Genomic DNA, 12,714 nt, shown 5'->3' with positions numbered 1-12,714 from the left:
ACATCAAAGGCATCCCAGTTTGGGGCTTGGATGATAGGTGCTTCAGATAGCATTATCTTGAGACACCGGAATGCGATGTCCCATTCCTCTATCCAGTTAAAATCGACGTGCCGCAACTACTGGGTCAAAGGTGCTTTGATCTCATCCATCTGTTGGTTTAAGGGGATGGCCGATGCCACCTGTTCAAGGAAGAAGATCTGGTCATGTTCTTCCAGTCTTGGATGGGTCCGCATCCAGGAAAGCTGAAGCTCTAATGGACAGGACCATTCTGGGTGGTGAAAAAATTCTACAACGAAACCTTCCTCCTGAGAGCAATTCCAAAAGCCGATCACGGCTACCACCTATGACCATACCATGCGCCGATGCCACCTAATCGTTCATTAATGAGGCGGTCCCACTAACCCACTATGTGGGCATTCATCACTTTAATGATGGCACCCCTCTCCACACAATCATCGAAGATTCATCTTGGGTGCCAAGCGATGTGATCCAGCCCCATCATGATTATTTGATGACGGCTGCGCAGCAATCATGCACGGCAACCCTTTTTAAATTACCACAAACTCTAGTTAACTCTTGTGTATCTATCTATTTGCATTCACCCCATCTTCTTGCCCAAAGCCACAACCTTTTGCTTGCAACTCCCTTCTCCCTTCTCTCTCGCGCACCACCTTCTCTTCTCCCAGCCATCGTGACCTTCGAGTCCTTGTCTAGCATCGTTATTGATACCGCCAACGTGCAGTTGTGGCTGGGCATCAAAGAGGCCAACCACTTGCAAAAGCATAACACACACACGAAGTAGGGCTAGTTGCTAACTCTACTGTTCTGGCCTGAGTTGTCGAAGCTCGTGCACCTGCACCCCAGGATGTACAAAACACTCTAGAAGTCCAACAAGAGTAACCAGCGCATGTCGCGCCATCAAGGTGGTGAGCTTGAAACAAACGACAAGCCTCAACACCGAAATAGGGCGCACCCATTCAACCGCCCTAGCATCCCAATTCAAACAAAAGATGGTATTGGCCTCCCAAACCTTAAAAGAAAAGAAGCACCACACTTTGCTGGAACTACCTTCCAAGAAGTTTCCCAAGAAACCCTCGCTTGTCTTGTCGCCCCAGCACAATCCGTACCACCGCGGGTTCCTTCGCTGAAAGGGTGCCCACCATCGACATCCCCACTGTCCTGCTGGTACACAAAGTACCTCTCGCCCAATGCTTCCAAGGTGAAGATGCTCACCAACTTCATCTTTAAGAAACTGTCAATCACCTCCAGCAGCAGCAGGAGAATAACGCCCTCTGCGATCGGATGGTGGATGCCCATGGTGGGAACACACCCTGGCCAAGGAAACCGGAGCCCTCGCCGCCACCATTTTTGCTGGTTTGCTCAACTCCATCAAGGCCCAAACCCTCAAAACAGAACTCGCATCACCTTCCTTGCTGCCTAGACCTAGTCCCGCCAACTGCTCCCTCGGGTACAATCCAAATCAACATGGGCATCTAGGCTGACTTCCTCGAGGCCCTGCAGGATGAGCTGAGCCGCCTATGGGACCAGCTTATGGATGAGCTCCGCCTATTCCTTACCGGCCAATGGACGATGACTCGATGATGAAGCCGATGCCTAGTCCACTGCGCCAAGTTGAACGGCCGTCCCACTTCCCTCCATCGCTCCTAGTGCCCCACCCGCTCCAAATGAGCCTCTACCCCCACAATCTTTCACCTCCGCCACCCATGACAACATCCTCGAGGAGGATGGACCACTTTCTGGAAGCATGCCCTGAATCCTTAACCATGCCCCAACCTGAGCATCCATGTTCTGTAGCTCAGACTTACGAAAGTCATCTCCCGGAATTCATCTCATGGAATTCATCCTTCATCTTCTGCCTTCCGGATCCATTCTCCCACATCGAAGGCATGGATGCGCCTGCCACTAAGTTTAGAAGCACTAAGGTTGCTGAGGTGGTGTCTCCACCCAAGCCTCTACAAGCTGTGATCACATCTCCCCTAGTCGAGTTAAATGCTAAGGAGCATCTAACATTTTGGAAGGCTGCAAGTTTTTGGGTCCGAATCGTCGGATTGGGAATCCGACCCACCGAGCGTGCGCCAGGTGTTGGTAGTGGACTAGCTAGACTGCCAAATGAACCACCGCCCTGCCGCCGCACCGAATGTTAGCGTCGCTGAATGTCAGAGCCCGCCAGATTTCAGTCGGTGCATTTTATCACAGAGCCGGCACTCCCTTAACACCCAATCGGTACCAATGGAAACTGCAAGCAAGCAGTATAAAAGGATGCAACTTGAAATTTACAAGGCTGGCTGTCAATTGTATCATATGTTCTCCTTGGAATAAAGCAATATTGTTTTCTCGTTCTCTCTGTATATGCGTCGTTACGTTGTGTCTCTGTATATTCATTTCTATTCACGTATTATGTCTAGTGGAGTTGCCTGTTAGGTCTCCGGTGTCTTCTTCTTCTTATTTTTAGCGCTCGGGATTGCTTGCAAGAGTCGATTAGTCTTACGTAGTTGAATCCTTCAAGTAGTTATCCATAGCCTGTGTGGATTGTGTCTGTCTCACTGCATCTGATCTGTATCCACCTAGTGTATGCTACGCGCATAACCAGAGACTCTCAGTAGGCTACTTGGGGATATCGGTCAGTCCCTCGACAATAACACATAACATCAAATGAGGTCCTTTCAATTAATTGAGGGAGTTTTAAATTTATCAAGGTGAAAATCATCAAATGAGGTTTATGATTCACGGTTTTCTAAGATTTAGGGTTTGGGGTCTAGGGTTTAGGGCTTAGGGCTTAGGTCTTAAGGATTTACGATCTAGTATTTGGAGTCTAGGGTCTAAGGACTGGGGTTTAGGGTCTAGGGTATGAAGTCTAGGGATTAGGATTTAGGGTTTGGGGTTTGGGATATAGGGTTTAGGATTTAGGACATAGGATTTAGGGTTTGGGATCTAGGTTATAGGGTTTAGGACCTAGGGTCTATAGGTTAGGATTTCAGGTTTGGGATTTAGGAATTAGGACATAGGATTTAGGGTTTTGGATCTAGGCTATAAGGTTTAGGGTTTAGGGTTTAGGATCTAAGGTCTACATGTTTAGGGTTTAACGTCTGGCATCTCAGGTTTAGGATTTGGGATTTAGGGTTTAGGATCTAGGATTTAGGGATTGGGACGTAGGGTTTAGTGTTTGGGGTCGAGGATCTGGGATCTAGGGCCTAGGGTCTACGGTTTAGGATTTAGGGTTTAGGGTCTCGGGTCTTGGGCTTAGGATTTGGGATCTAATATTTAGGGATTGGGATCTAGCATTTAGGGTTTAAGGCATAGGGTCTAGGATTTGGGGTGGCATAGGGTTTAGGGTTAAGGGTTTAGGATCTAGGGTCTAGGGTTTAAGGTACAAGGTTTAGGGTTTAGGGTCTAGCGTACGGGTTTAGGGTTAAGGAATAATAATTAAGATTTAGGGTTATTGTTTAAGGTTTAAGGTTTAGGGTTAAGGGGTGAAGGTTTAGGGATTGGGACATAGGGTTTAGGGTCTAAGGTCTAGGGCCTAGGGTTTAGAGTTTAGGGTCTAGGATTCTAGAGGTTTTAGGTTTTGGGTTTTGGGGTCTAGGGTCTGGGTTTGGGGTTTAGGATTCAAGGCTTAGAGCTTAAAGGTTTATGGTTTAGGGTCTAGGACATAGAGTTTAGGGTTTAAGGTCTAGCATTAGTGTTTGGGGTCTAGGGTTTAGGATCTAAGATCTAGCGTCTAGCATCTACGGGTTTAGGATTTAGGGTTTAGGTTTGGAGTTTAGGGTTTAGAGATTCGAGCATAGGGTTTAGTGTTTAGAGTCTACAGTCTAGGGTCTAGGGTTTAAGGTTTAGAGTTTGACGTCTAGGATTGTAGGGGTGTAGGGTTTCGAGTCAAGGTTTTAGGGTTTGGGGTTTAGGATTCAAGCTTTAAAATTTAAGAATTTATAGAGCTCTTAGGGTTTGGAACATAGAGTATACGTTTTAGGGTTAGAGTTAGAGTTAGTGTTTGGGTTCAGGGTCTAGAGTTAGTGTTTAGAGTCTAGGGTTTATGGATTGGGGTATAAGATTTAAAATTTTATATTATTTCCTTATCATATAATTATACTATTTCCTTATATACTTCTATTTCAGTTATTTTTACAATTAACTAGTTATTTTATATGTGACACTAGTGTGTTGTATTTTTCTATATGACAATGATGTGTGTGTGTGTGTGTGTATTGACACACATGTGTGTGTGTGTGCGTGCACACACACACACATGTTTAGCATCCTTACAAGCTTGTAAAGCTTATAAAGTCATCTATCACTATAATGAGAGTTTAGCAGTGAAAATAGCAACGCTTTTATAACTAGACGGGTACGAAGATGTCAGGCCCATTTCGTTGCTAAACACACTGCTATTTTCGCTACAATGGGTTCACTACTCAACAACGAAAGTAGCAGCGCTTTTTCGTTGCTCAGCAAGCGAAAATACTCTAGAGTTAAAAAAAGCTAGGGTAGACTAGGGAGTCTGCACAGGACTGCCTGGTCTGCCCGAGCTCTTTTTTTCTAATGTAGACATAGTAATTTAACTAACACGGCTTCATGTCCTAGTCATCGTCACATGGACAAGTGTAATGTAAATAAAACTTGACAAATACAAAAAAAGGACAATTGCAATTCATGGTTTTAGGAATGTCGAAATTCAATTACAATATTTGGCAGAATTACATAAGTGTATGATTCCAAAAAACTCATATACAAAATAAAGCATAATAAAAAACTATGGAGCTAGGGGCTACATTGAGGGGGTCTATATCTCAAGCATTGCGATTATTATTGTTCCTTGCAGCTCCACCCCCTCCATTGCTTCTTGCTTGGATATTTGCACCATCGTTTCTAGTTACATGATCCTAAAACACAATAAAACTATCACAAGTGAAAATGAGTTTTGCAAAAACAAAGAGGTTTAGGGTTTAGGAATGTACTTACTTGCCATGCTTGCCAAGCATGTCCTCCAGTAATAACATTATATCCTTCGTTTTTCACCCTTTCAAATAGAGCTTCCATATATCCTTCGTCTTGCACTCTTTCAAATAGAGCTTCCAAACCCTGTCGTAATGCAAAATCATATTTATCTTGCGTAGGGGGCTGTCCACTACTTCAAGCTATAAACATACAAACAAATGAACATTTTAGAAAGTTGTTATTTAAGATAACCTTCTTTAATTAAAAGATAAGATACAATTTGAGGCTAATATATATTTACAAATAATGTTGGGATATCGATTCTCCTTCATGTGTAATATCGGGCCGCAAGTTATTTGCCATCTATCAAAGAAAAAATATAAATACTTAAAACTCTTATGCATGTGGCCTTCTGCATAAGGCTAATGCACAAGGCTATCAGCATGCATTGGAAGCTATCGACATGCATAGGAAGCTACCGGCATGCCTAGGTTGCTACCGGCATGCATTGGAAGCTATCGGCATGCATACGAAGCTACCGGCATGCCTAGGTTACTACCGGCATGCATTGGAAGCTACCGGCATGCCTAGGTTGCTATCGGCATGCCTAGGAAGCTATCAGCATGCTTAGGTTGCTACCGGCATGCATAGGTTGCTACCGACATGCCTAGGAAGCTACTGGCATGCATAGTAAGCTATTGGCATGCATTGGATGCTACCGGTCTGCCTAGGTAGCTACCGGCATGCCTAGGTTACTTACCGGCATGCATTGGAAGCTATCGGCACACCTACGTTACTACCAGCATGCATTGGAAGCTCTCGGCATGCATAGGTAGCTACCGGCATGAATTGGAAGCTAGCGGCATGCCTAGATAGCTTTCAGAATGCATTGGAAGCGACCGACATACATTGGTATAGTTACCGGCATGCATTGGAAGCTACCAGCATGAATGGAGCATGGAGCATGGAAAAAATAACAAACCCTAAACTTATAGACCCTATAACATGTAAAAGCATCAGAGAAGAAACATACAAGAAAGAGATCTCTTACCTTGTGAGGCTTGTATGTGTTGAAAACCTACAAAATCAAACCAAAATAAGATAAAAACTTATTAATAACCAACCCTAATCTTAAAAGCCCTAAAACTTATAAACCCTAAAAATACGTAAAAGACAAGTCAAGAAAAAAAAATTAAGAAACATCAAGATCTCTTACCATATGAAGCTTTAATGAAGAGACCTTAATTAGGAAAAAAGAAGAAGGGAAAATACTAGTAATGGTTAAGCTTCAATAAGAAGGGAAAAAGAAGAAAAGAAGAACTTAAAAGAGAGGAAAGAGAAAGGAAATACTCATAAGAAAGCTTTCATGGAAAGCTTGTTTACATAGGAGATAAAAAAGAGTAGACATACCTTGCTTGAGCTTGAGGAGGATACGGTAGGAGAGGTAGAAGTGATAGATAAGGAATAAACCTACAAAAAACTAAGAGTACAAGTTTATCTTAATTAAAAGATAAAACTACGTGATGGCAAAAGAAGCGGGATATTTTTACAGTATAGCAGTGTTTTTTCACACTGCTATACACGCTACTGAACAACGAAATTTTGCAACAAAAAGAGTTACTCAGCAGCGAAAAAACTCTGCGAAGCAGCGATAAATCGCTGCTCATTAGCATCGTGAAAACCCTTGATATTTTCCTTCCGAAAATACTGCAAAAAGGTGGTTGTGCTCTCACGATATGTTGTGGTGTATGTGCTACTATGAATCCAACATCTAAATCATGTGTAAGATCCTATGAAGTGCAAGAGTATGACACCTAGGTCAAGCTCATAAAAGCTTCTATGTGCTACTATGAAGTGCAAGAGTATGGCACCTAGGTAAAAGATTAACTAAATGGATTAGAGTCATGGAAGTTGAAGACTGTTAGTATACATGTCTCAATCAATGCATGACTATATGTACAAACCATTGACCCTCATGTCCAATGTGTGTGTGTGTGTGTGTGTGTGTGTGAAAGAGAGAGAGAGAGAGAGTATCTAAACTTATATATGTGTGAGAGTGAGATAAATAAATTGAGGGAGTAAGCTGATGAAAGTGAATGTGTGTACATGTGTATATGTGTGTACGTGCACGTGTGTGTATATGCATGTTTGTGTGTGTGTGTGTGTGTGTGTGTGTGTGTGTGTGTGTGTGTGTGTGTGTGTGTGAGAGAGAGAGAGAGAGAGAGAGAGAGAGAGAGGTATCTTTCAATATTATATGTGGGATGGCCCTCTTTTAGAATTGAGATGACGCATCTTTTTATTCTATATGTGGGATAAGCCTCTTTTAGGATTGAGACGAGATCCTAAAATTTTTTCAATATTATATGTGGGCTGACCCTCTTTTAGGATCGAGAGAGGAATCTTTCAGTTCTATATGTGGGATGATCCTCTTTTGATTGAGATGAGTCTCAAATTAAAGCAACATTTATTTAGGTATATCTAATATGAATATACACATATATGTATGAAGTTTGGCATTTAAAAAATGATTTGTTAGACCATCTTACTTATATGTGATGCCCAAATGAGCGTACTCCTACCTATACACCATCCACCATGGCTTCACCAATTTATCATTTATTCATGCCCATACATTATTATCTCAAAAACTATTTACTTTTGTAAATGCTAGAACATATCATTAGCCTCAATGGTAAATGACTTCTTGTTAATTGGCATTGGTAACATCATACCTTCTTCAAGATGAGGATTTATATAATAATCCTTATTCTCAAAGTCTTTTGAGATGGTTTAATAACTTTGAGATGTCTCTCTCTCTCTCTCTCTCTCTCTCTCTCTCTCTCTCTCTCTCTTTCATAATAGAAGATATATTACTAAAAATTACTTTACAAATGACCACATAGCCACCATGTGATGTACTAGGTTTCCCTCACTAATTACTCCGAACCACAGGTGTAGCTCAGAGTACCCTCATCCAATATATAGCCATGTCATTCTCTACCAAATGAGTTGACCGTTAGGAAGAGACTTGCCACAATTTAGTAGCCCTTTTATATAAACTATGTGAGCTGTGACACCAACTTTTACATCAAATATGAAGGCATTCCTAGTTAACAAGATATGCCACAAACTTATCCACACCACCTAAAAAAATAAAAGAAAACTGAATATTCTTGGTTATCCAACACATTCGGAATGTTGCCAAAAATCTAGGCTTAACCTTTACATGCATAATTGTCAATGGAATTCACACGCGAGAAAGGAAATCCCACACCTTCTTTGCCACCGGACATGAAATGAAAAGATGCGGCATGTTTCCAAGCATGTAGAACAAATACACAATTACGCCTCTCTCTCTCTCTCTCTCAACCCTCACTCTCTCTCTCTCAACCCTCACTCTCTCCTTTCCCCATTCCCACAAACTCTCTCTCTATTTATACCTTCGTGTCTCCTTTTCGTCCCCTTCTATCTCTCAATCTCTCTCTCTTTGTGTTCTCACACACGCACTCTCTCTACTTCTCACTATCTTTCTATCCACTAGAGAGAGAGATACACAAACCCTCTCATTAATTCTCTACCTCATTACCCTTCCCCCCCCTCTCTCTCTCTCTCTCTCTCTCTCTCTCTCTCTCTCTCTCTCTCTCTCTCTATCTATCTATCTATCTATCTCTCTCAACATATATACACACTCTCTCTCTGTCCCTCCTGATCTCTCTCTCTAGTAGCCCTATGCCTCCTTTCCTCGTTCTCTCTCTTTCTCGCACACTCTCTCTTTAATTCTCATGGATGTCATTCTAAATAGTATAAATTACATATTGCCAAAATGATAGTTGCCTCTTTTGAATAAGAAGGCATGCCTTTTTGGCAACAATTTTGAGTATTGATACAAAGAAATCTTGGGGGATGCACTATGAAGAAATCCTATGTATCACATACGTTCAAGGAGTATTTAAAAAATCTCTTACACTTATATACTTTTGTGAATGAAATGACCCTTTTTTATTTATAAACTTATGGTTTTTTTTTTAAAAATGCCCTCTTGTAATTATAATTCTATAACTTTTTTAAATTAATATACCCCTCCTGATGAACTCACGTACTACACTTACAAATTTTTAGGTGAAGCCCTCGAGAAAGAAATCTATTACTCAAACGTCGAAACGCCCAAATGTAATGATAACTGCGCAAGTCAAAATGTAGTAGGACATCATAACACCTCGCTTGCATAGAAGATAAAAGGTTAAAACCATGTTACTTGATTGTCATCCTTGTTCAAGTGATCATCCCAAGCTTGAGCACCTATCTTATTAGAAGAAATGATTGTAGAGAGGTAAAATTATATGTCAAGTTTACACTTCAGTGTAATCGGAGAATATCTCTCTTGCCAAGATCTTTCTAAGGTTTAGGAGAATCCATCTCTTGTATGTATAAAGCATATCATAAAATTCAGAATGACGGTAAACACCTACAGAACACGTATGACCAGGTTTAATACACGCTGAAAGCCAAGACTTTATTAAGCAAGACCAGGGATTTACAAGCTTGTGAGGAATGATTCTATTCATTTGTGGAGAGAAAGCAAGAAATGAGATTATCATAGCGTTTGCCTAATGAAAGAAACAATATTATCACACCAATGAGAAGGCTTTTGTTGCAGTGGATAAAATCTACGGCATTTAAGTGTAAAGATAGAATAATATATTCGGAGATTCAGAACTCAACACTGCTGCAGGCGGAGCCCCTAGCTGGAACCTCCGATTGCAACTCTTCCAACTCATCTTGCTGTTGCAAATGAGCGATGGCGTGATGTATGATGTGTTGAGAGTGGGCGTTGTAGGTGCTCCCGCTCATGATCATCTGCATGTGATCTGCATGGGGCAATCTGAGTAGCGCCTTTTGTGGGCTGCTTTCACAGGATGCGGCTACGTCTAGCTCCTGGAGAGACGAGAGTTTCCTGCTGCTGCCAAGCTGGAGCTGCGTGTATTGCTTCTGCAGCTCCGTGATCTCCATGGACCTGCGGGAGTTCTCCTCCAGAAGCTTCAAGCTGGCCTTGACCACCTTCTGCATGATGCTCCGGAGGTTGTGCGCTGCTCCCGTGGCTGTATTACTAGCTCCGTCCTCATGATGATGATGATTATTGTCGTCGACATGCATGCCCACCCTCTCCAGCTCCAGGCTGTGCTGCTGGAGAACATATTCCAGGACCTGAGGTTGGCAGAGCATTTGTGGGTTGTTGAGGGCCTTGTCGTTGAAAGGGGGGCTCAACTTGCTCACCTCCACTAGCCCCCAAAGGTTGTGCTTTTCCTCCTCCGAGAAGCCAGCGCTCTTGTTGCGCTTCTCCAATAGTTTCTCGATGGCAGCGTATAGAAGGTCGTGGGACTTGCGGGAGGTAGGAGGGAAAGATTGGATGAGGTAGGCGAGATCTCTGGGCGACACCCGCGGGTCGTCCACGAGGTTCCACAGGCACGAGTCCACCTCCAGCGCCACCTCCTCCACCTCCCTGTCGCCCACCACATCCTTGATTACCACCTGATCCCGGAAATGCCTCACCAGCGAAAGCATAACCCGCGGCTCCAACCTGTAGCTGTGCAGGTACTCATCTAGCTCGTGCAAGCTGCCGCCAATCCTCTGCTCCAGAAACGCCTTCACTGGAAGCAGCCTCTTCAGCATCTCCGGGTCAGCCTCTAATTTCATGCAGAAGCACGCGTGTTGCAGCAGAGTGCACCAGTACTGCGACGAGAGCTCTAACCACGGCCGATCGCTGGTCACGCTCTTCTCGAGCATCCGCGTGAGGCAGATGACCGCCCAACACTTTGCCCTGTTGCTCCGACAGTCGGTGGAAATGGTGCTCTCCAGCCAGCCCTTGACGTTCCTGCCTTGCCTGCACTTGAAGTTGAGGTTCACCTCTGCAGTCACCATCTCTTCCACGATGTCCTCCACGAACTCGTCTTGCAGTGACCAGGTCCTCACCAGAATGTCCGTCAGCATCTGCGAGGGCGAACTTTGCCATGTATTCGGTGAGCCCGCACTGTTGAGGGGAATCGGAGCAGACAGGTACTTGGTATCGAAAAAAGCTTTCACGCAGGCTGCAGAGATAACTTTGAGGCATCTGGATTCCACGTACTCATCCACCGGCGACCCCAATCGCCTGTATTGTTGGAGGAAAGCTATGGAGGCCCTCCAGTGGCTGAAGATATTCATGTAGAGGAAATTCTTACTGCTCTCCAGTAGCTCCGTCATGCCCAGATACTCTGCCACCGCTCGAATCTGGACAACGTTCTGCACGGTGTAGCTGGGCTTGACAAGGTAGCAGAAATCTGCTGCCATGGAGAAGGCATTTGGTCCCCCAATCATCTCGTGCAGCACCACCCTTCGTGGAGAATCGGAGTGGAAACCCTTGCTGGAGCTGGGTAAAGTTCGAAAGTACAAGCTGGCATTGAGCAGGGGGAGCATGTGCAAGTTGAAATCCTGGCCCTCCACTTCAACGATCACATCGCTGAACTCCCCTGTTTGTCTTACTCTTTGTAGCCATCCGCTCAAACCACTTTCGTCTTTCGTAATTGCCATCGGTCGACCTCGATCACACACCTACAAATTAATTCTCGGCTCACTTTGTCTGGCTTTTACGGACTGCTATGTGATTCATGAGTAAAGATCGGGCCACCCAATGTACTCTTGATTTCACTTGATTAGTTGCGATGTAACAGTTAGCGAGCCAATTATGCTTCTACTCGCTTAGTCCTGACCCTACACTACCGACTCGAACTTCGCACGCGTGATAGGGCTACACTACCTAGAACGCATGAGTTTCTACGCACATGGTAAATGTAACACTAACAACAAAATATAGTCGCTTAAAGAATGAACGAAGATCGTTTCATCTACAAGGGAGAGCAGCGTGCTGCAGCACGCGAGAGAGTAAGAACGCTTTGATTCAGAGGGAAAAAGAAGCGACGAAAGTGACTTGGGCCTCTCCCAGAAACTAATTATAGCTGAAATAAGAGCGGCTGATCAAAGCTGCAATGCAAAGCGATGGGAGCCGAACCCAATGAAGGCGTTTTTGTGGGTGTGACTGGCTGGTTCTTTAATATGCATCCATTCTTTGGACTCTTTAATTTGGGGAGGAGAGGCGAGGGTGCAGATCTCGACTGGGGACTCAGAGCAGTCCAAACATCAAAGGGTGGGGGACCGGGGTTTAGCTTTAGGGTAGGAGGAGGGAGCAGATCACGAGGAAGGTGGTGGGGATTCTGTTTTCTTGTAGTGACATCAAGCAGATCAGAGCGAGTCGAGCAGAGCGCGTCATGAGGACGAAGGAAACGATTCTACGAGACAAAGCTAGTGATCACAGCCTGATGATAGCATAGGCTGCAATTAGGCTCAAGCGATATTGGGATTTGGTATTGTGTTTTGAAATAACCACCACAAGACGCTCACGCTCAGCCAGTTTCGTGGCCAAGCCTATGCAGCACGCAAGCTGCGACCAGATCAACGAAATATTACGTCTTGTGCACTAGGGCAGGATCAGAGCTGGCGCCTAGGCAACCACTCTCCACCGCCGGCCGGCCATGACGACCCGTCACCCCCCAAGCCCACGCCATGTGTCATTCAATCCTAATGATCCCCTCACCGAAAGGTGCCGTTTCACGTGCAGCCAAAATCCCAGCTACAGGCTTCTTGTTGCAACAACAGCTACCGCACTCTCTCGCTTTCAACCACTTGTAGCAATTCTACACAGCCGGCGGCAATTATATCGCCTGGTAA

The 12,714-nt window shown here is 44.2% G+C and overlaps 1 protein-coding gene across 1 annotated transcript; it reads right to left on the bottom strand.

Moving 5' to 3' along the window:
• Positions 1–9,446: 9,446 nt before the first annotated feature.
• On the bottom strand, positions 9,447–12,508 carry LOC147602550 (phototropic-responsive NPH3 family protein NPY4-like). The gene has a single exon (XM_086797898.1). The coding sequence runs from the start codon at positions 11,518–11,520 to the stop codon at positions 9,664–9,666; it is 1,857 nt and encodes a 618-aa protein (XP_086654024.1). The 5' UTR covers positions 11,521–12,508; the 3' UTR covers positions 9,447–9,663.
• Between the last annotated feature and the right edge of the window lie 206 nt (positions 12,509–12,714).

This window comes from Cibotium barometz, unplaced genomic scaffold (genome assembly GCF_041138505.1).
Source record: "Cibotium barometz isolate CiBa-2024 unplaced genomic scaffold, ASM4113850v1 ctg497, whole genome shotgun sequence".
In the NCBI taxonomy this organism is placed as follows: Eukaryota; Viridiplantae; Streptophyta; class Polypodiopsida; order Cyatheales; family Cibotiaceae; genus Cibotium; species Cibotium barometz.
Note: the sequence above shows the minus strand (reverse complement) of the source record. Positions and strands in the feature narration are given on the sequence as shown.